Source organism: Aphis gossypii, chromosome 1 (genome assembly GCF_020184175.1).
Source record: "Aphis gossypii isolate Hap1 chromosome 1, ASM2018417v2, whole genome shotgun sequence".
Lineage (NCBI taxonomy): Eukaryota > Metazoa > Arthropoda > Insecta > Hemiptera > Aphididae > Aphis > Aphis gossypii.
Genome location: NC_065530.1, coordinates 65,503,546 through 65,527,418, shown reverse-complemented (window position 1 = coordinate 65,527,418; position 23,873 = coordinate 65,503,546). Strand labels below are relative to the sequence as shown.

General features: G+C 29.1%; 3 protein-coding genes and 1 long non-coding RNA gene across 6 annotated transcripts in view; 1 reads left to right on the top strand and 3 right to left on the bottom strand.

The window, feature by feature from the left end:
• Nucleotides 1–129: 129 nt before the first annotated feature.
• Nucleotides 130–2,562, bottom strand: LOC114121327 (DNA replication complex GINS protein PSF2). Its single transcript, XM_027983601.2, has 4 exons — nucleotides 2,176–2,562; nucleotides 2,007–2,115; nucleotides 981–1,142; nucleotides 130–841 (listed from the first exon to the last, which is right to left on the bottom strand). The coding sequence occupies exons 1-4, from the start codon at nucleotides 2,424–2,426 to the stop codon at nucleotides 755–757; spliced, it is 609 nt and encodes a 202-aa protein (XP_027839402.1). The 5' UTR covers nucleotides 2,427–2,562; the 3' UTR covers nucleotides 130–754.
• An 89-nt stretch (nucleotides 2,563–2,651) lies between these two features.
• On the top strand, nucleotides 2,652–5,749 carry LOC114121325 (probable cardiolipin synthase (CMP-forming)). Of its 2 annotated transcripts, XM_050201224.1 has the most exons (3): nucleotides 2,652–3,073; nucleotides 3,193–3,239; nucleotides 3,534–5,749. In XM_050201224.1, the coding sequence occupies exon 3, from the start codon at nucleotides 3,567–3,569 to the stop codon at nucleotides 4,491–4,493; it is 927 nt and encodes a 308-aa protein (XP_050057181.1). In that variant the 5' UTR covers nucleotides 2,652–3,073; nucleotides 3,193–3,239; nucleotides 3,534–3,566; the 3' UTR covers nucleotides 4,494–5,749. The 2 variants fall into 2 exon arrangements, with proteins under 2 accessions (XP_050057181.1, XP_027839397.2); XM_027983596.2 differs by lacking the exon at nucleotides 3,193–3,239 and having other exon boundaries at nucleotides 2,655–3,073.
• A 413-nt stretch (nucleotides 5,750–6,162) lies between these two features.
• LOC126548989 (uncharacterized) lies at nucleotides 6,163–7,332 on the bottom strand. Its single transcript, XR_007603125.1, has 2 exons — nucleotides 6,788–7,332; nucleotides 6,163–6,708 (listed from the first exon to the last, which is right to left on the bottom strand). It is a non-coding gene; the product is annotated as an uncharacterized LOC126548989 (long non-coding RNA).
• A 1,893-nt stretch (nucleotides 7,333–9,225) lies between these two features.
• Nucleotides 9,226–23,873, bottom strand: part of LOC114121323 (uncharacterized) — a 58,975-nt gene continuing 44,327 nt past the window's right edge. For both annotated transcript variants that reach the window (XM_050198798.1, XM_050198796.1), the window contains 6 exons: nucleotides 21,190–21,408; nucleotides 20,407–20,748; nucleotides 19,920–20,324; nucleotides 15,512–16,404; nucleotides 11,694–11,844; nucleotides 9,226–11,043 (listed from right to left, as the gene is read on the bottom strand). In XM_050198798.1, the coding sequence (XP_050054755.1) occupies nucleotides 10,180–11,043; nucleotides 11,694–11,844; nucleotides 15,512–16,404; nucleotides 19,920–20,324; nucleotides 20,407–20,748; nucleotides 21,190–21,408 (2,874 nt within the window). In that variant the 3' untranslated portion in view covers nucleotides 9,226–10,179. The remainder of the gene's footprint in view (nucleotides 11,044–11,693; nucleotides 11,845–15,511; nucleotides 16,405–19,919; nucleotides 20,325–20,406; nucleotides 20,749–21,189; nucleotides 21,409–23,873) is intronic.

Genomic DNA, 23,873 nt, shown 5'->3' with positions numbered 1-23,873 from the left:
ATTAGATCACGTTTAATACGTGATGACTTAGTATAACTTTTAAGTTTAAAGTTTAATTAATAAATATTATGCTCAACAACCATGTTGTGTATATTATCATCGAATAACAATATGATTAAAATAAAGTAGTTTTTTCTTTTAAAATATAGCTTTTAATGTAAGAGAAAAATCAGTACAAAACATAAATGTATTATTTATAATAATCTATACACTATAAAAATAAACATTCTCACCTAACCTTGGATATATCCTACCCATGATAAGTATAGTTTGATCTTGACATTTAAAATAATATTATACTGCAGCCAAAATTATCACAATTATCTATACACCCAACAATGCAGTAGTTACCATTGTTGTTTGTAACTAAAATTATGGACTTCTTAATAATTGCACATTATATTATGTTTATGAACATTTTAGTCTATGAGATTTTAATTCGTTGATAAGATTATGCTTCTAACTTAATAGTAAATACATATAAAAAGTTATTGTGGACTGAGATAAAAATAAAATATTTTACATTACCATGCAATTGCCAAAAGAAAAATAGAACAATGTTTTATATCTAGATTAAAGAATAGAAAATATATTTGACCAAGACGGTCTAAATATAATAGGTTAGTTACATTCAGACATATTATAACAATTATATAAAGTTTTTGGTATTACAAATAATTTAATCTGATCCCAACAAAATTAAACACAACCATCTGAGTGCAATTCTGAGTATTTTAAAAATAAATAAACAATTTCACAGGGATAATGAAAAAGATGTTGAACTAGGAGTTGCTCCTGAAGATTGACTGCTGTCTTCTCTGTCATCACTCGAGTTAATGTGCTAAATAATAAAACAACCGTAACTTAGTAAACTGATTATTTATATTAGTCCTTAAAAAAAAATATATTATTTGTTCAAAATGATAATCTAACAGGATAAATACAGGTAATTATTAAAAAGTATTTATTTAATATCTTACTTCATGGAGTGTCATTAAAGCATCCAATGTATCTGGGAATACTGGCCTCACAGAATTAATTTCCATAGGTGTTAAATGGTTTAAAGAAGCTTGAACACGACCTTCTTTAACGAAGAGATCAACAGAAGATCTTAATTTTGCTATCCTTAAATCCCATAAGTCCTTAAAAAAATTAATTAATGTAATTAATATTTTATATTAATAACTGTAATAATATTATATTGTTATAACATACAATTATTCTAAAAAAGGTATTTAATAGATTCAAATATGATATTAGTCAAGAAAATAATAATAAGGAACTACCTACATTATAATCCAAATATATAACTGAAATTATTATTTAGTATTTAATGTATAAAAATAAAATTTTAATTTTTCTTTTAAAATGTTATAAAATGGCGATGGTTACTTTTGTGGTTTGGCAATCACACAAAATCTAGATAAATTCATATTTCAAAAATTATATTGCCAGAAAATGTTAGCAAAAATCATTATTAAATGTTTCTAATTACTGTGTGATAAGTGATCACTCTCTGCTAGCTCCAGTTACAATTAATTGTAGGAAAGCTTGAATTTTAAATCACTGAGGGTGAAAATAATCCATAAAAAAAGAGAGATATCCTTAATACTTCCTAACATACATTTGATATAAATAGTAAACTAATTGGTAAACTTTAAATTACTAAAATTCTAGTTTTTATTCTATTATGACAATGTGGTTTTTAAAAATCAACATTATTAACTAGGTTTAAACCACAATTGTATGAATACAATTATGCCAAGAAACATAATAGTTGGTAAGTTAACTGGCTATAGCTATTATATCTAATCTGTTATATCTTTTGATATCTTAAATATCATTTTTCAATAAAAATATCATAAATCTGAATACAACACTACTTAAAATGTATACAATATGAAATAAAAAGAATTAAATTCTAAGTTTTCAAAGACATATAGATATAACCTATAGGCTATAACCTAATATGTTATTATTTAAGTACCATGGGTATATTAACTCACTTTAACTGCAGTTTTTATATCGTTCCCCTGTGGAATATCTTCACTGGCAACAGTCAACAACATTTGTGTGATTTCCAAGTAATAATTTGTGGGTAGTTGTGTAAAAAACCTGAAAATCGAAGATTATTAGAAGATACAATACAATTGATACGAATGGTGATCATTGTACTTTGATGCTTTCTCTTCTTCAAGTCTTTCTTGTAGCTTATCGACGGTCATCCAGTCAGGAGCTAGGATACGACACGTCTTTTTTTGTCGCAGATTTAGTGCCACCCAGATGGGAACGTTTAACGGCAAACCAGCTCGAAACGGGCCATAAGAGCCGCATATCAGATGTACGTGGCTGGCATGATTGAACGTCGGCACGATTTGAATAATCTCGTTTTCGGCCAGGAACTCGATTTCAGCGGGGTGCATCATATTGGCAAACGTCTATGAGTTTAAAATGTTACAAAATCGAAAATCAAACTGAAATTGTATTTTATTTTTTTTAAAACAAATCACCAAAAAAGTGTTTTTAACATTTAAACAATAAAAACAATATAAATTATTATTTTGTGATAGTGAAGTTTTGGTAATTGGCGGGAATATAAATGGACATAACCTCAGAATAACAACAGCTGTTTGCCGTCATTTGGAATCTGTCGTCAGAACTCGAACGTTAAAAACGCGTTTTCTTTGAATACATTTGTAATGAACGATATTTGTTGTTGGCCAACTACTCTTGTCTTGTTTTCAAGTTTTAATTTGGAAATAAAGTCATAAATATTATTGTTTTTAAAATTTAAAAAATGTATTTCCTATCAACACTATCAATGGATCTTCCAAAGCGCTTATCACGCTTATCACTTTCGGGAGATCTGACCCCATCACAAAACACCACCTAGGACAAACTGTTGTATTAATTGCTTCTACTAAACTAAAGCAAATACTTTATATCAATTTAAACTTTTAAAGTAATTAAGTAAAGTTTGAAAAAACTATAACTTCATTACTGATTCAAAACAAGAAAACTCTGGGCTATTGAATAACATATTTTTCTTGTCGCAGTTGTCAGATTGTATGAAGTGAGTATTTTATAACATTTATTTATCAAATTATTATGTTTTATTAAGATCTTATGAATTAAAAAAATCTTATTTTATATTATATATTATTAAATTTCTAATTTGTTGGGCCTACGTAGGTAAAGGTTTTTGAGCAATGTTTTTAAGTAGCTGATATTTACAGTCTGTAAGTAATAAAAATAAATTAAATTAAAAGATTCTCTTAGTAAAAATACATTTTATATTGGAAGTAAGTGCCTTAGTAAATACAATTATTTATTTATGTTATTTTATAATGGTCTAGGAATCCAAATTAACTTAAATTTAATGTTTATATTTAATGTGGTTAGATTTTCACTAGTCAACATTAAAACCAAGAGAATAGATTAATGAATTAAATACTTATGTTTTTAATTGCTGTTTACTAATACAGTTATAAAATTAGATTAATACTTTGAACTTAAATCTTTTATTTTTTCAGTGATAAGAAGAAAAACTAGATAACTGAGTGAAAATGCATCATCTATTGAAATATATATTTGTCTCAAGCCAATGTTGCTGTAAAATGTATTTACCTCAATGCAGAATGTGTTTTCCTACTGTACTTTCAAATAATAAATCATTTTTATCGGTACGAATGTATAAAAACCATAGGATTATGACCAATGTTTATTTTGCGGATGATCGATTTTCAAAACGCCACAATAAGTTGAAAAATGCCATTCGAGATAAGCAGATTATTTTACAACAAACTAAGCAAAAATTTCAAAATAAAGGTAAATTTATACTGGATGACATTAAGGAAACAAAATCAAAGGTACGGGATACTATAAAGGAGAATGTTTGGACAATACCTAATATGCTATGTATGACCAGAATAGTCTTAAGTCCTTACTTAGGTTATCTTATTGTCAATGGAAACTTTGAGTATGCCCTCAGTTTTGTGGCCATAGCAAGCATAACAGACTTAATTGATGGGTGGATTGCTAGAAATTTTAAAGGTCAGAAATCGAAATTGGGTAGTTTTTTGGATCCAATGGCTGACAAAGTGCTTGTGGGTACTATGTTTTTCACATTGACTTATATAGATTTAATCCCAATTTATCTTACTGGTATAATTATATTAAGGGATCTGGTTTTGATTGGTGCTGCTTTTCAAATTCATTATATGTCAATACCAAAACCCAGAACATTAAGTAAATTATTTGATGTTACTAATACCAATGTTCAATTAGCACCCATGTTCATAAGTAAGGTAAATACCACAGTTCAATTAGTCATGGTTTGTGCTACTATAGCAGCTCCGGTGTTTGATTATGTTGATCATCCTGCACTCCAAGCATTGTGGTGGTTAACAACTTCTACTACAGTTTCATCAGCAATAAGTTATATAGTGCATAGAAAAAAGACTTATAAAATATGTAATAACCTAAAAAGATAATTTTCATTTACCTATCCTTGATAAATACTTAACAATGTCTTTGACAAAAAATGTTTTAATTTTAATGAATTTAAGTTTTACAAATTGTTCTAAATGTATATATTTATCATGTATAAGTGTTGAATAGAATTTATAAAATATTATATGTACGATGAATTCCAAAAATATATATTTGTGTTCAAATTGATTAGTTAGAATATTAAGTTCAATACCATCCTTACAAAATACAATATGTAAAAGTTATGATAAGTTAAATTCTTTTACTGACAAATCATTCATATTATTTTAATTTTAGTTAAAAATATTATTTATTTAATAAATCAAACTTATTAAGTTTAAATAATCATTTTTGATGTACATTGTCTATATTTTGTCCTATAAATTATAAATACCTGTATTTTATATATATATTGTTATTTTGATGTTAGTATTGTATTATTAGTATATTTTTAAGACTGATTTAGTAATATTTTAATGAATGTTATTCTTATATGAGCTTAATATTATTAGAATAATATTCATTTTTATATCAGAAGAGTATTAGTTTTTAATTAGTAAATTGTATAAAGATACAAGTGAAATAAAAACTATAGTGCCCATTAATTTCAAAATAACAGTCTATATAAGTGACTTAATGCATGTGTCTGTACAGTAGTATTTGGTATGTATATAAAAATACAATTTGTTTTTAATTTTATTAAAAGTATAATATATATTATTAAATTAATAATGTTTATCAGAATTACTATTTAATCAAACCTGTTAAGATTAAAAATTACGATTCATATTTAAATTGATTCCTACATGAGCTCCATAAAGGAAATCTTTGACACTTGCCATAAATAATAATAATGTTATATGTTATATAAAGTATATAGGCATTTATAATTTCCAAATTATAATTTTTTTTTTTTTTTATGTTATATTATACATACTATATTGAAAGCAATGAACAATGTGATAAACAGCTAAACTAATTTAAAATATTGGAATAGTAAATATTACGAATTATGTATTTCAATTTTTAATGACCAAGGGTAGCACTAAATAGTTATAATTAGGAGTTGTGACCAAGTGCCCTATCTAAAAAACAAGAACGCTTTATCCTTACCTTTTCAAACTGAAAATTAAAAAAATCATTACATGTAATAGTTATAATTTTATTTTACAAAAAAAAACTTAAGTTTTTTATTCTGTTATAAGTTATAACTTAATGAATTAAGATTATAAATTAAAAGAAGCAGGTTCACTTTTAAGTCATTGAATTTGAACTTTTATTTTATAATTGTATTGTATTTATTCAGTTATTCAGCAAAACCTTACTTTACTTAGAATTTATTTGTATCTGAATCTGATTATAGAGAGTAAATTCTGTTATACCTGTATTGTATTTGTATTGTATACAAATAATTACCTACTTGAACTATTTTTGTAAAAAAACATTACCTTTGTAATATAATAATCAATATTATTATTAGATATTTTTTATTATAAGTCAATACGACAATACCAACATGTTTATGTAGGTACCGTAAAACAATGTGAATATACAAATTTATTATAGATTCTAACTATACATAAATAGCTTAAAATGAATTTAAATATTTTGAAAATTGCAATATGTAAGTATACTAAATAACAATATTATGTGATGGTAAAAAGTTTCAAGTCCTTAAAAATAATTTTATTTGATTTACAATTTACAACAAAATATTTAAAACAGTTGGGTTAGACTTAGAATTTATTAAAGGTATTGTCTTCACGGTATAATTGTTCTAGACCTAAGGCTTGAACTTTTCTGTGAGTAGACTGCGACAAATGATAGAAGCACCCAGGGATAATAACTACTCGGTTAAATATTTTATGAACAGCTTTAATTACAATCTTTTCAAAATCAAGATAGATATACTTTGGATCAAGATTAAGATTTTCCTCTGCACACTTTTCAACTAATGTTCTAAGTGCTAATTTATAGGTTTCTGATGTTTTCCTTTGTAATAGACTATTGCAGTTATAAATATACCATCTACCTACCTCTACACTTATAACATACAATTGCAAAAATAATTTTGATGCTAGTGAGAAATTACCATCTGAATACCAAGTACTGGATTTTGATACAGTGCCAAAAATCAAAATTTTTTGTTCAGAATCAATACCATTGTCAAAATTAAAAAATGGTCATACTCAAAATGACCTGTTGTGCACCACTCATCTGTTAAACGTACATATTAAATTTTAAATACAATATTAATATTAATAATTTATATATATTAATTTAGGTACCTACGCACCATTAATGACCAAATTATCCAGACTAGTTGGTTCAATTGGATTTAATTTAGAATGTTGATTTCACAATGTTCTTTTAACATTGTATAATGTCTTCCACCAGCATCTTTGCTCTAATGTCATCGTCCAACTTAGAAATTATTTCAGCATAAACTTCAAGCGATTTAGATAAACCAGCTTTTGTCTGCTCTTTAATAACACATAAATCTTTTTCCATATTTACCTTGCCATTATCTCCAAAATGGTTATGATTGGATTTTGATACAGGGTCTTCTCTTTGAAGATTGGTGTAAAATTCTCCTGTACATTTCATTGCGGACTTCTTCCAACACCTACAAGTTATCTTGGATTTACCAATATGCTTTACAACATAGGTATATAAAGCCTTAAGCCGTTGTAGCATAACTTATCACATCCTTTATTTGATTTTATAATATCCATAGTAAGTACAAACATGTATAAAAAAATATAAAACAAACCGTTAACTTTTAATTTATACTGTATTGAGGTAATTATTTATTTGAGTAAGACATGTAAGTACTACTACAACAGTTAACAACCAAGTGTTGTATTTTTAAGTGGAATTGATGTATCTATTAATAGCCTATAGGTACAAAATAGCTGTCTATAAATTTCAATTTTATTACCTAACTAACATTTTGATTGGTTTAAGAAAAGTATGGTTTACTATTAGCACAGAATAGAATAACCTTAGGTAGGTAGGTAATTTATAGTTTATACTGATTTAAAAGATATTAGCAATATGAATTAAATTAAATGTCACAATGCTTATCAAAGGTTGGGTAATAAAATTGAAATTTATTGACAGGGTATAATATTATTGTGTAAAATATAGATACCTACATTGTATTGTTAACTATTAGTTATTACACATAGAAATCTCGTGTTGAATTAACAATAAAATGTGTCAATAGGTATTAAACATATTTGAGTGTAGAAATCCAGCTGGAGTAAGCTTATTGGTGTTGAAATACTATTACCTACCTATCAAAAAGTTAAACACATTTCAGCAAAATCAACACTTATTAGGGGTTAATAATTAATAATCATTTACTTGGATTAATTTAACTCATTTATTAATTTAAGACAAAAATTAAAATATGGTGTCAAAACGATAACAATCAATAGTTAATACAACAGGATTTTAACATTATATAGATACCTATTTTAAGTTTTAACTAATTTCTAATACTAAAAAGTATGTATATAAGTATAATTTAATAAAATATGTAGGTAGGTACCTATGTATTTTATTACAATGCATATCGTTTAAAATATGTATCTATAAATAAATGTAAATATAATATGTGAACAAATTAATACATTTATTTATATTTATATTTAATTTTTTTGGAATTTTTTTTCGGGGTGTGTTTTTGTTTGGGGGGGAGGGGGTATCCGTATATTCCATATTACATAATGGAATAGATATAAGATAGATAGGTAAAAAAGAAAGGATTGCAATAAGTTTAAGCTTAAGTTGATAAAAAGATACAGAGAATAGATAATTATGAAATAAAAATAATACCTAAATGATTATTAGTATAGTATTGTTAGATCAGTAGAGTATAAAAATTAATTTTCAGAAATATTAACTTTATGTCTATGTCACTATGTTTGTATAATAGCTACAATAATTCCTCCTATCTGTGGAGTCATTGTATATGAAACGAAAAATTGACTCCCGTGTAGTTCCTTTGTTATACCGGAAATTGAAAAAAATTGCTTCTAATAATAGAAGAATAATCTTGTCACGATAATTCATAACATACATTATCGCCTATAATTATTATAGTTTATTTATGCACAATATTAATGCGTTGTGTTAATTTTATATTTAAAATAACAATTAATATAATATAATATGTATTATATACCTATGAGATATTAAGATGAATATTGTGTTCATCATATTATTATATTATATCAATAAAATAAAAATATACCGATAATATTACTAATTTTTTGTCGTCATTGAAAAATGTATGTGTTGAATATTCAACTGAACTTGTTTAGGTGACCCAAATAGAATAAAGTACAAATTATACATGACTTGAAACCTTAAATAATAATATAATGTTTAGCAGACGGCGGTGCACCTGTTGATAATAAACACGGGCACATTGTACATATAGGTACTAACTATTAATGCAAAAAGCCAAAAAGTAAGTGTAGTGTGTACCTAGTTTAAATGGTAATTACTAATGATTTTTTTTCGTATTAAATTACAATGAAAAGTTTATAGGTAATTCTACTTACTTTAATTTTTTAATATTTATACTCGATTAGATTTATAGGTACCAATAATATCCGAATAGCCAGATATTTTTATTTATAATTAATCATTTAGGAATACCAATTATAATTTTTTTTTCGTAAAGATAATATAATATATTTTATGTAAAACACAGTTTAAACATACACGAGTTGAGTTAATTTTTATTATTACTCATTACTCTTACATTCATAAAATCGCTCGTAGCGTACATAAAAAAAAAAAAAAATCACAAAATTATTGAGCGATATTATAATAAAACAATAATTATTTACAATTTTTTAGTACTTACATTTGTGTTTGACACAATTAACTAATCTTAAATAATATCTATTAAAAATAAATTAGTCTGGACAGTTTTATATTTTTTTTCATTAGTAAGTATAATAATAAAGTAAAACACAAAATGTATTAATGGCACCTGTTTGGTTGCCGATGCCTTAGTGTAATATTATATTATTACGATATTATTATTAACTATGCATAATAATAATAATAATAATACAATGATAGATATGTTAAAAACAATTAGATACAAAAAATAAAATATACGTTTAATTATATTAACGATTATGATCATAGACCTTACAACTGTGATCTTGATCTACGATTATGTCATAATATTATTATATTATTTATAGGTATACCTAGGTACTAGGTGTATTATAGAGCTAATAACAAAATATTATATTAGGTATCAACCAGTAGCAACAATAATATTGTATATTATATTTTATTATCGATTCGTTATTTTCTCGTATAAATTATAATATTTTTATTTTAGTTATTAATAGTAATAATATATAAGTATATTATTATATTGTATATATACGTCATAGTATTATATTATATTATAATATTATAATAACGATCGACTACGTGTCGACGACGATAGCAATAATAATAATAAACGGCTGACTTATCGTATTATCGTTATACAGTAAAACCTCCCAAATAACACAGACATCCCCGAATAGCGGACGTTTTTTTTTGGGGGGGGGATCAACACCTGGAAACCGCAAATCGTTCTGAAGTACGGACAAAACCTGCCGACAGTGTCCGGTATTAAGAGGTTTCACCGTATCGCTTTGAAATAAATCAGTTCCTGCCGTTCCTGACTTCGATCACCACGCCGCCACCGATGCCGTTATTGTACCCGTTGATGGCGTCGCCGCCGTTGTACCGACTCTTGGTCACCGTCTTGGTCTCGGTCGACTCGATGGTCTCCACCCGGCCGTCCCTGGGCACCTTTTTCTTGGTGAAGTTCTGCACCGTGTTGGTGACGCTCGGCCGGTACGGGTCGTCCGACTTGGACGTGATCCTCACCGTCTCGGTGTAATCGTCCTTGCTGCCGCGGCGCGTCACGCTCCGATTGGTCACCTCGCCGCCGCTGCCGTGCCTGATGGTCGGCGACGACGAGTGGCCGCTGCTCGAGTACGGCCTGTCCATCTTCACGGGCGAATACCGCCGGCCAGTGGTGGTGCTGGTGGTCGTGTCCTCCTGGTGGCTGAGCGTCTTGTACAGCTCGGGCGCGTGGTCCAGCAGGCCCTTCATGAAGATCTTCTTCTTCGGATCGTCCCGCCGGTACGCGGTGCTCGCGCCGCCGCCGCCCCCGTTGCTCAGCTCTCCCGGGCTGGCCCAGCTGCCCGACAGCGATCTGTACCCGTCGTCCGCGCCCACCGACAGGTCCTTGGTGCTCCTGCTCAACATGCTCACGATGTTCGGGCTCTTGAGCGGCGGCGGCGACTCTTCAAGCCGGTGCAGCGTGCTGATCGACCGGCGCGTCTGGTGTCCCGGGTCCGGTTGAACGTTGAAGCTTTGGCTCCGGAGCAGCGACGGTTTCGAGAACGTCCGCTGCGGCTTGGTCGGCCCGTTGGCGAACGATACGTTGATCATGCTCCCGGAGTTGGCTGCCGATCGGTTCGTAACTCCGCCGTAATCGTTCTCCCGGGACGCGTGCACCTGCGATAGTAACGAGACCGATATAATATTATAATATTAACCGTGTTTTATAGTGATACCGTAGGTAAGTATATGTGTTATGATAGTTAGATATTTTTAAACGGCTTATAGACATACTGATCGGTGGATAAACCAGCTATGTCCGGGTGTCCAAGAACATAACCTCATCGTTTTTAACTGTTTTTAATTGTCGTCTTTTTTTTTTTTTAGTTTTCACTAAAACGACGACATATAATTTTTAATTCATAATTCAAAAACAAAATATTTTTGACACATAAAAATCAAATTTTGGCCGAATATAGTTTGTTATTAGTATTTAAAGTTTAGATTTCATAAGAGTTGTACAGAAAAATGTTTGTCCACCATATACTCTTCACATATACAAATTTAAAATACTTATACTTATTACACCGACAGGTTAGTACATCGACAGTTTTAACTATCACATAATGTGATAAATATTAGCCGTAGGTAGGTAGATAATAGGTACAGTGTAAGTGTATACTAATATTATATTCAATATCAGCTCAAAATCGACTTCCTATACGTATGAATCAAAATCGCTTATATAAGTTATATAGGTAGAGAATAATAAAAATATCCGATCGCACAGTTCGGTTTGTTTAAATGATTTTAATAATTTTGTTTACCTGCTTTTTTATTTTGCTCTCCGTTCGGAGTTTTCTTGGCAGCGTTTGAGCTCTATCCGATACGCTACTGTTGTAATCGTCGGATAACAAACGTCCTGTAGACTTGCTAAACCGACCCAATGTAGTACTGGTCGTGTTCACTGGTATAGTCCTGTAACATTTATTATTTAGTCTATTTGAATCTATATGTATTATTGTATAAATATATAATATATATATTTATATATATCTGTATCGTATAACAATTAAATATTAATATGATCATGATATCATAATATAACACTACGCTATTGATATAATTTTGGATTGCGTCTTAAATGAATAATGATCATTTTAATATTATATTAACGATGCACAATATCATAATACTAATAACAATTAAAAAAAAAAATAAATAAAAATGCGGTGCTGTTAAGCAATGAAATATATAATATAAAAGTAGAATAGTACCTACCTACCTAATAATAATTTATGATAATCAGTTGAAAAGTATGTAAATAATTCACATTAATTTAATAATATTCATTTGGTTTTTATTTTATGTTATTAAACTATTTCTGTTTTCCAAAAATAAATGATTAAGTATTCAAATATAAGTAGTTTAAAAATAAATAACACAAAATACATTTTTTTTGAAAATAAATAATTATGTAAATTACCAGCTAAAATATTTTGATGAAATTTAATACTAATGTATAATATTATCCGTGTAAAAAACCATTTACTTGGTAATTTTTAAATACGAATAATATTACCTACAATTGTTTTTTGTTTATCTTATTCTAGTTAGGTAGTATATAAATAATTAGGTTTGAATATTTGGTAATAAATTGCACTATCTAGTCAAGTTATTGTGACATTATCGTAGGAAATAGGAGGTAGTAGAATATTTCCTGATTTGGATTTTTAACATGGGCGTTTTCTGCGTGATGTTGCCTATTCATTGCAATATATCGTGGAAAACAAACGTAAACAAGTCAAAACTAGACGATGTATGTCATCAGGTAGGTTTATGTTTAAAACAGGACGTAGGTGTGTTACAATGTGGTGTTTCAAATTAATTGCATTTTTTTCTCGTAAATAATTGGTCCCTACGTAAATAAAGTGCCGTGCCTCGACCTTGAAATCACCGAAAACGGAGTATCAACTAGCCATAGTGCGTAAAAGTGTCGTGTAATATATTTCGAAATTAATTAAACGACCAAACTGCGTATGACACTACTAATTATATGATCTAAGTAGTTACTGTACTGTGTCTTATATACCTATTTTAACAATTAAAACACTTGGCCTTTGCCAATTTTGATATATTATAATAAAGTATCCGAATTCAAGGTTGATTTTAACAATATAGCTTGAGGATAACCATCCTATTATTAAATTGTTTAATACACGTAATCCTATATCCTAAAATCATGACTAATATTTTATTATTTTATTATAATTCGGAAATTATTAGAACTATAATATAGTACCTGTGGACTCCGAGTAGTATATATTTATTGACCTAGACAATCTTGAATTCAAAACTAACAAGCTAGAGATTCAATTTTGTGAGTAAAATAATAATAATAATACTTTCAGTTTAAATGACTGTAAGTATTAGATTAGGTATGATATTAATTAATTATTAAAAAGTTCCAATTCCGAATGAAAACTTTTTTCAATTTTAAGAAATTTAAAAATTCTATTGAAAGTTATAAAAGGCATATGGTATTAAATATTAATTATTTGTACTGAAATACAATGTGTTATATAAATTTAAAATTTTTAGCCAATAATTTGTTTTCTCATTTAAAAACTACGAATGTCGAATAAATCTACTTATATTAGCGATAGTAGCGTATTTTGCATAATAATAAAACAAATATAGGCTAAAATAGCGTAAAGCAATTATAAATATATTAATTAAATATTCCTGATTGGCATTAGGTCTAGTTTTATAAAATAACTAACTGAAAAATGATAAGCACAAATATGTTATAGATACCTTTGTTTAGATTGTCGGACTACACCACGAATTTTCTGAGATGGAACATTAATCTCAAACGATTAGACGCAACATTAATAAAAAAAATATACTTGAAATCTAAATTTTATTTTTAATCGATTTGCTTTTTATATGCATAATATTATCTAGTAGGTTTAGCACGCAATTTAATTTGGTATGTGGTAAACTCGTTAGTGTAACCAATATTGAGTGTGTTTGTTTTAAAAACTTCCGTGTATTTGAGTGAAATCATCTGCTGCCTACGTAAAAATCTATAAGTATTCTGTGGCGTGTCTCCCTCACTAGGAAAAATTGCAGCTACAGTTCACTTTCATTCACACACGCAAATAATATAATAATAACATAACGACATCGGACATGAGACACGCCTCGTGCGAAATCAGTTTGTAGCAATTAATATATATACTTTATTTTTAAAAATAAAAACAGGTTTCGCCTTTTTAAGATATTAGCACACGGCACTGATGATGAAGTTCGTGTGCGTTTATCAATTTTCGCCAGCCTCTTTGTGGATACAAAAAAAAAACAGGCTAATAATCATGTTGGCGTTTTAATATTTATAGGAGTGTTCCATTATATGCTAATAATGTTATACACGGTTGATTGTTACGATACGACATGTATAGCCATCATTTTTTGCCATATTGTGATTCTGAATCGTATAAACAACAATGGAAACGATCGCGGATTATTATCATTATTAGAATTAATGTCATTATAGCGAAATAATATCGATCGAAAACTTTAAATTGACATACAAAAATAGTTAACTTGCATAGTAACAAGTTTGCCATATGAATAAATAAATGGTAACGAGAAACTTACTCGTAGGAAGACTCAAAGGTATAAAGATATTGTATTATAATACGTACTGCGTAGCGCACAACTATATTTAGGTAAACGAAGTAAAATAAGTATATTATATTATTTTATCTTTATTTTATTGTAAATTAGGATAAAAAAATTAATTTGAGCCACCTATTATTTTAATATAACACAAATAATTAATATTTACTATTAATATTAACTAGGTCCAATATACATTAAAATATTATATTAAAAATTATCATTATGACGCGGTTTGAGCAAAAATAAATTTTATTCTATAATAAAAATTGGAAATGTACATTTTACATTTATAAATAATTAGTAATACAACATAATATTATACTTGCTAAGTACCTATAGTTAAATAATTTAACTACTAAGTATAAAATATTTCTTGAAATGTAATACAAATTACACTTTTTTAGAAAGGTTACACATAAATAGGTACTAGGTATTAGATCTTTTAATTAATAACTTTTTTTTTTTTACAACAGTTAGATAAATTAGATAAATATTTTAGTAATTTGAGATCAAATAAACAGCTAGTATTTTACAAACTAAATAACTAAAACGAAAAGTAAAGAACATATTTAACGCGAAAAAATATGGTAATTTTGTTACGTTTAGTACATCCTCGTTAGGATTAACTTATTCGACTAGGTTATATTATTATATATTATAAAAATAGTTTTTAAAAGATCAGCGGCCGAATTAAATTTCTAATAACTATTGCTATAGAAAATTGTAATCGATGGCTTGAAAAATCGAAGACAGAAGTTAAAATTATTATAAGTTATTTAAAATTAAAAAAAAATCGACAAAAATCTCTGGAATTTCGTATCGTGCTAACCGGGTTAATTTAGAAGAAATAACAGGCTATTAGGAGGCACGCGGGTTAGAAACCTACACTGCGGGATCCTGTGACGCTCAGGTAAATAATTATAAGGATAATAATGTGGCAGGGATTTAATAATATTACCTCTGGACGTAATGAGTGCTGTGGTGATGATGTTGCGGGGAGTCGTAAGTGCCGCTGCTGCCGTTCTTCTTGTGTGGTCTGCGCTTGCCGCCGTCGTATTCCCTCTCGCGGCCGTAAATACTGCCGCCAAAAGGGTCCTCGCCCAAGTAGTACCTGTGCACTCCGTTGCTAGTCCTGCCGCCGCCGCCGTTCATCACAGGCGATGATCCTCTGATGTCCTGACTGCGGTGCTCGTTGTACCGGTGAACGTCGTCGTCGTCGTCGTAGTCGTCTTCGTCGTAATCGTCGTCGCGAACCTTGCTACTGCTGCGGTTGTGGTTGGCCGTCCGTCCGGCTCGGTGTCGGTCCAACGTCTGCGTGCTGCCGAACAATCGCTGGTGGCGGTCGGCGACTGGTCTGACGCCGCCGTCGTAACTCCTGTAGGTGTTCTCGCCGTCGTAACCGTAGTCGCCGTCGTCGCCGCTGTCGGCGTGCCGTCGCTCGGCCGATTCCGGTTTCTTACGGTTTTTATTCTTCCGATCGGCGTCCGACTTGCTGCCGTGCCCGCCGCCCGTGAACTTGCCCACCAGCCGCCGGAACGATTCGCCGAACGACTTCTTCCGCTCCTGTTTGCCGTTTCCGCCGTTTTCGGGCGCCGGTCGCGCGTCCGCCGCAAACCTCGTCTTCTGGTACACCTTTTTCGATCGTCCGCCCGCCGTCGACGACCCGTTGCTGGCCCGCCGTTCGGGTTCCGGCGAATAGTCTGGTTTCGGTTCTGGCGCCACTGCGGCCGTCGATTTGCTATTGCGGTGGCTGTCCGCCGATCGCCGCCGGCGTTGGTCCCACGACCGGTACGGGTCCGACGGCACCGGCGATTCGGTCGAGTCGTGACGTCTGTCGACAGTAGCCGAGGTCTGCAGAAATATACAAAATAATATGTTATGCGACCGTTTTGTTAATAGAATAACGAAAAAAAAAATTAACTTCGCCGTTCAACGCAATAATCATCATGGTGGTTGTTATATTACCATCACACGATTTTTATTATTTTTATTATTATAATTATACGACGTTTTAAGAGTGAAAAGATCTTTGATCTTGTCTGCAAAGTTTGAGCCCCATCATTCCCTATCATCCCGTCTCGCAGACGAATATCACGCTCGTCATAATATATTTAATAATCGTCGTGTGGTATAGCTGTTACAGGTGTACAATTAAATAACCGTAATCGTAGTTAGGCGTACTGTTTTGATGGACACGACGTTATTTCATATGGAATATTTTTTATATTTTTTAAGCGGAATTAATACGCTATATTATAATTTATAATTTAGATGAGCCGGTACAAAACAGTTTATTTTCGTTAAAGTATATTCAAAACATAATCTTTACGAGAGTTTGATACGAGTTTTGTATTAAATATAATATCGTTGACTATTAAAATATATCATTCACACTGAATTTAATACATATGATATACTAAAGTGCACGTTCAAAAAATGCTTGTTAAAAATATATCTACTGTAATTACCTAATTAGTTAATAGTTTTTTAGATTAGTTAAATTGCAATTACATTATAAGAAAATCATTTTTCACCTATTATCATAGATTTTTTTAATTGTTCAACTTATTTATAATATACATTATGATTTTGTTTTCTGCTATCACTAATATATTATTATAAAATATAAATGAACAATTTTAATTTTAATCTTCATCCTATAAAATCTCCGAAGAATATAATTACGGGATATTTTTATAAGCCTGTTTATTTTTTATTTTAAATTATTATAGTTGTTACTTATTGTATGTACCTACTATTATTCATATAATAGTACATAATTAATAAATATAACTTTTTTTATAAATTATATCTTATTTGATTGTCGGTTTTGGACATGAATATAATATTTTAATTAAATATGATATTCAATTTATTAAATTTACATTAAAAATAGGCAGTGTGACATGTACTAATAAATATAACTTTAAATAATTGTATTAATTTAATTACAGTACTATGTTTATTTTAAAATATATAAACTATTTTCTACTATAATAACATGAAATAATTTTAAAAATCATAAGAAACAAAAATATAATTTATCAATTTATGCACTTAATATCATACTATATTATACTATATTATATCATTTATATCCAATAATGACATTTTAAATTTAAAACTTATGGATTATTATAATTTAAAATGAAAATCTTATGAAATTAGTTTTCGGTCTATATATTTAAGAATGCACTTCTACAATAATAGTTACTTTACAATAATAATTAATATCCAATAATAAATATATTTTTTATAAACTATAAACTGTTAAATTTAAGTTGCGTCCCGGTAAAAGACCCTGATAACAACATACACAAGTTGCAGCCCGTTTTTCTGTCATTTATACATTAATTGAGTTCGGACGGAAAACCCGTTATTAATTTTTACTTTTATTTTACTATAGTCTACAACTATAGAGACGAACAATGAACAAGTGTTAGTTCATCTCTATTTGTAGACAGTATTTTCAAAAATTGCTCAAAATTATTTTATCAACTATTCACTATTCGTGGTGTAATAAATAAATAATGATTATACCTTACTTTTTTTATTTTTTACTGAAATCAACTAATTTTAATTTTAAATTAAAAATTCTGATACATTTCAACATTTAGTAGACAAATGTAAAAAAAATGACACGCGATTCAACACTTTTAGAATGTAAGTCGATTTTGAAAAGGCTATATCTACATGCTGCTTTAAATACCATCTAGCCTTCTATTCAAGCAAAGAGATGTAAATTTAACCAAGACAAAGTTGGCATGGAAAAACTCTTTTTTGGACTTCCTTTCTTAAATCCACAAAATGTTTAAAGGTGTTTTATAAAGCCATTATGTTTATACAACCACAAAAATTTGAGTATTAGAATACACAGATTATAATATAGTGTGTTAGAATCATATATAAAAAATGATTATGACTTTACATCAGAAATATGGATAGAATTATCAACATTAGACATGATAAGTAATTGAGAATCATTCTATAGAAAATTAAATAATTAATTTAATTCTCCTCATTCAACATTTTTTAATTTTATAGATATTTTAAAATATATAGGTACAACATGATACTTGTATATATCATTACGAAGTCAGGGATCACAAAATAGAATAACGATTAAAAAAGGACATACTAAAAAAATATAAATATGCAATTTAAATAATAATGAACAATTAATATAAAATTTAAAAACTAATATCTTTAATTGTGCCAATATGATAACAGTAATGTTGACAGTCTTAAATCTGATAATATGAGAAGGAAAATATTGGTTGTGAATTTGTAACATATTAAATTTTAATATAAAATAATAATTTTACTGGGACATAATTTATACCAAAAAGTTACATTGGCATATAACTTACAGTTACCCCTACAAACTAATCATTCATACGTTGTTTTAAACGAGATAATTAAATTTTGTGAAAACTGATTTATCTTACACATGTTATAATTTTAGCAAAGTAGCTAAATACAAAATAAATGTGACAAGTAACTATTTAATTATAAAACATGCATCATATTCGAGTACGTCACATTAAACGAATAAAAATATAATACATTTTTATAATTCAATTATATTAATTGTACTGGTTTTTTAAAAGTTTGTTAAATTAAAAAGTTAGTCACAAAACTAATCAGATTTTTTTACAAATAAAGAGTATTAACGATAATTAATAACACTTTCTTATACAATAATTATATGTATACACTATACCTAATATTTAATATTATATTTTAAAATTATTGATTATTAAAGTTATAATTAATATTATTCTTTAATAGGATTTAAATTTTAAATTTATAATTCAAATTATCAACATTAAATGAATTGATTTAGTGGTGAATCAATGATGGGCAGGTATCTAGGTATATTTTATACTTTAGGGTGTAGTTCATGTTGTAGTATTTTTTACTTTAGATAAATATCTTCACGGTTGTTATTGGCTTCCATATCGAATTTCAATCGATGAGTGCATTCTTGAAATATTTATAGGTACCTTAAATTTAGGGTTGACCATGATAAAGTGGCTAACAATACATTTTATTAAGTATTTGGTATTCTTACAATGTTTAAGATATATAAATAGCAATTGGAGTTCTAGACATTGTCTAAAAGTTATTTAATATTTTTAAAATTAGTAGGTAGGTTAATATAAATAATAAAATATTAATAATTTAACTTTTGTGTGTATTATCTACGTCCTATTGCACATGTCATTTTTTGTTTATTTAATTTATCATATTATAGTATACATAGGTAATATACGTATTAATATAAAATATAAATTATTATTTAGTTTAAGTCAATACTAAAAATGACGAATAAATAAATTGTGAATGATTTACGGATGTCTCACCTGAGCATATCCGTTGTGATGCGATTGTTTAAAACCATTTATCGCATTACGTCCAGACAACTTATCTTTTGTCATTTCATATCCCTGGACCCTTTGTTGGACTGAATTGAACAATGGAGATGACTCTAATTCGTTAACAGTGTTTTTAATAATTTCGGTTTTCTGTTCTCTTTTTCTCCTGATTGGTGGTCTTATAGGAGTAGATTCATTATTTTTCCACTCAGACACTCCTTTGAAGTATCCATTTGCTGGCGTTTCTGTTGATTTCATAGTTACATTTATGAAACTATTGGACGTGGTCTTTTGATGTCCTCGATCATCTTCTTCTTCTTCTGATAAGTTTCCTGTAGATGACCTGGTTGATTCGCTACCGAAATGATGCTCTAGCCATTTAGCTGTTTCCACCTATAGAAAACAAAATTAATTATTCAATAATTATAATTGTGTATAAAAGTAAATATATATTATCACTGTCTACAATACTAACTTTTCTAGTTCGTTCTTCTTCATCGAAGTCCGCAAGCGTTTTCCCGGCAACCGGATGCTGTTGTCTATCACGCATCTTGCGTATTCTTTCCGATAAGCTCTCCCAGCCTGCCAATTCACCCGCATTTGCCATCATCTGTAGTTGGTTGACGTCGCCAAGTCGATCTCCTTCTTCATTGATCGCTTCGTAACGCATTTGTTCTCCAATCTTTTCACCATCCGCTAAATACTCAACCAACTCCTGATCTTTAGTCTTGGCGTATCGATGTGAACTTTCACGCAACGACTCTTGTAGTGCTGAGGGCGGCAAAGGAACACTGTCTGGTTCATCAACACCGTTTACCTACAAGAAAATCATTCATTATTATATAACCTCAATTGCAGATTATAAAATTATTTAAAATATTAAACATTATTATTTATTATTAAAATGCAGACATTTGTGTCAAATGCAATTCTAATACACTTATTATTTGGAAGAAGTCCAAAATATAAAATCGTTTTCTAAAATATGTGTCCATGGAGAATATAGAAAGAGGTTCCAATAAACGAAATTATTTATAATATTAATTTGAAAAAGTAAAATCACATGATTGTACTGCGTACAAATTAGTGAAGTATTGATTAATTTAATAATAAAAATATATTAAAGTAAGTAAATGATAGAACTCATTTATCAACATAAGAATTATTTCAGTAGACAATTTTTTAATTTAATTTAAACTTTAAGTTTACTACGCTTTAGAATGGATGCAGTGTATTTAATAATTTAAACTTAAAATACCTCTTCGTGTTCGGTGGTTTTTGATGTTTCTGTAATGATTTTACCATCTTTTTGAACTTCTCTTGTATGTCTAGTATCTTCTGTATCTGTTACTTTCTTGTTTTTGGTACTCTGATGCACTACTCTGGGTCCAGTGCTGTTTACGTGAACCAATTTGTGATTGGCTTCTTCGAGAGCTTCACGGATGTCTCGTTTACTTTGTACTGCTTCTTGATAGGCCTATACAAACAAATAAAAAAAGTTGGTATAAGTATTTTTGAAATCATAATGATCTTTTTTCTAAATATTTAAAAATAACTTTTATTATTAAGGGTAGTTATGTTATCACATTATTATTGAAAATGTTTATAGTAAAATAATTAATGTTCTTTTGAAATATACTTGAAAACAATTTTTTAAACACAATACCACTAAAATATTTCTCATATAAAATAAATTACGATAAATTAACCTTTCAAGTATAATTTGTGTCTATATAATAATTATATATTATAAATACATAAATACATAATAATAAATAAATCTAGTAATATGTCAAAATATACTTGACAATCCTTAAATTAGGTTACTCAGTTCCACTATATACATAGTTTAATGATGTAGACACGAGTGGTAAGTTACACAATATAATATATAATTATTATATATATATATAATACACATATATATAGCTTGTAGGTAATAGGCATACACAGGTACCTACATCGTAGAAAACATCATGTACAACTATTCCCTTGTTAACTGTTCGTTTATAACTCTAGAATATTTATGACTACGAAGGTCACTGCCACGTCATATGAAGGACGTTAAAATGAACAATAATGTACATAATATATAATTCCAATAAGCCCCATTACAATAATAATAATAATAATAATATTGAGGTTGGATTGCGTTTTGAGTAAGCATGTGGTATGTGCGGTAGACGTTGGAAGCACTCTTTCTCGTATTAATCAATGCCAGACATTATGTTTCTCAGTTGTAGTGCACAATGGACTGTAGAAAAATTAATGATGTTAATAAAATCTATTGGCTCGGGGGTAGATTGACGGTATTGTAGATGGGTATACAAGCCACTCTGGCCAATGCATAATATATATTTATTTATATATTAATAAAGTATGTTTTTAAAAATGATAATACGATTCGGCACTTGTATGACTGTATAATAGTATACAATACATATGCGTACAATGCATATTTAATACGATCATAATTTTCCGTTTTATTGTTATTCAATTAACATTCTCGAATGAATTCACGTAAGGTTTATGTCAAAGAACGCGTGTGACTATATGGTTACGCACCATGCGTATATACCTACAACTAATTATCTACCATTTTCATAGTATATAGGTAACTTCTGCAGCAGTCGATTGATGTATGTATATATAATATTCTAGTTCGTTGATCTACTCGAGCAACATCAGATTCATCTGTTCACGGTAATACTGCGGTTGAAACCCCAACACTTTCACTATATACGGGCGGATTCCTTCGAATCAATCATGGCCACGTGATTGACCTTTACCGTTCTACACGGTTTGGTAAAATAGTAAAATAGTTTAATGCATCGTCGTTTACGACCAAAACGTGATCACAAAGTCCAGTACACAATATTATATTATATTATACGTCATACGAATGGAGTTTATCGGCTGCCCATAGGTATATTGCAGCAGACTCGGCTCTATAATATTATACGAATGTATTATTATGATATAGTAAAATGTGTCCGTGTCGAATTCCACGGCGACTGAAATGTATCGCGCACTAGCCTGTACACGAAAAACGGCGCAAAATATAATCTTTAACGGCGTATTTTTCCATTGTCACGACAGCCATAGGCGTCATATTATATACAGAGACGGAGACACACACAATACCATAATGACAGACGACTGGAACACATCACCGTTAAGGTGTCATCCTATTAGGACACGCGCTATTATAAAGTACCTATGTTTTTTTGAAAGGCACTTAACATAGAAATTTAGTTATTAAGGTTTCGTTTTATTTAAATTATAGTACAGTCAACTGTTGATTTACCATTAATAAATGATAATACGTATTTTTCTCGTCGAGTTTAACGCCCATGTTGGGTTTATATTAACATATTATATTTTTCAAATTACGCTTTTATTTTTTACCATAATACATTATATATTGTAAGGTATTCGCTTCTCCTCGTGTATTTATTATTTCTTTTTATGATATTATTATACTGCATGGGGTTCAAAACGATATCCTATACGGTTATGCGATTATGTACATTACGTAAATTAATAATTTTGAAAATATATTTGTTTTTTTTTTCTATGTAAGTATGTATTTTTTATATTTTTTCCCCGTATTATGATAAATACGATGATGTTGTGGAGTGAAATGCTGCGTTTTTATTGTTTTTAGATATTGCAAATGTAATGTTATCCCAAATTATACGATAATAGTCACTTTCAACTTAATTATGTATGTATGTATTGTATTGTAATATATGTATAGTTATACAGTTATATCTACTATTAAGAAATCAGTGAAAACTGTTTGGCAAAGGGACCTCTAAAAAACAACAATGATTTATGAATATACGACCAAACGCTAATCGTTTTTGGAATACGTGCTGTGGTCAGCACTCAGCGCCTACTTTCAGTCATCATGTAGTTGTAATAATAACTGGTACGTTT

Coding starts and splice junctions, on each gene's coding strand:
- LOC114121327 (XM_027983601.2), bottom strand. CDS start 2,426: ATGATGCACCCCGCTGAAATCGAGTTCCTGGCCGAAAACGAGATTATT. Junction 2,116..2,175: donor GAAGAAGAGAAAGCATCAAA/GTACAATGATCA, acceptor TTCGATTTTCAG/GTTTTTTACACAACTACCCA. Junction 842..980: donor CTTTAATGACACTCCATGAA/GTAAGATATTAA, acceptor TTTATTATTTAG/CACATTAACTCGAGTGATGA.
- LOC114121325 (XM_050201224.1), top strand. CDS start 3,567: ATGCATCATCTATTGAAATATATATTTGTCTCAAGCCAATGTTGCTGT.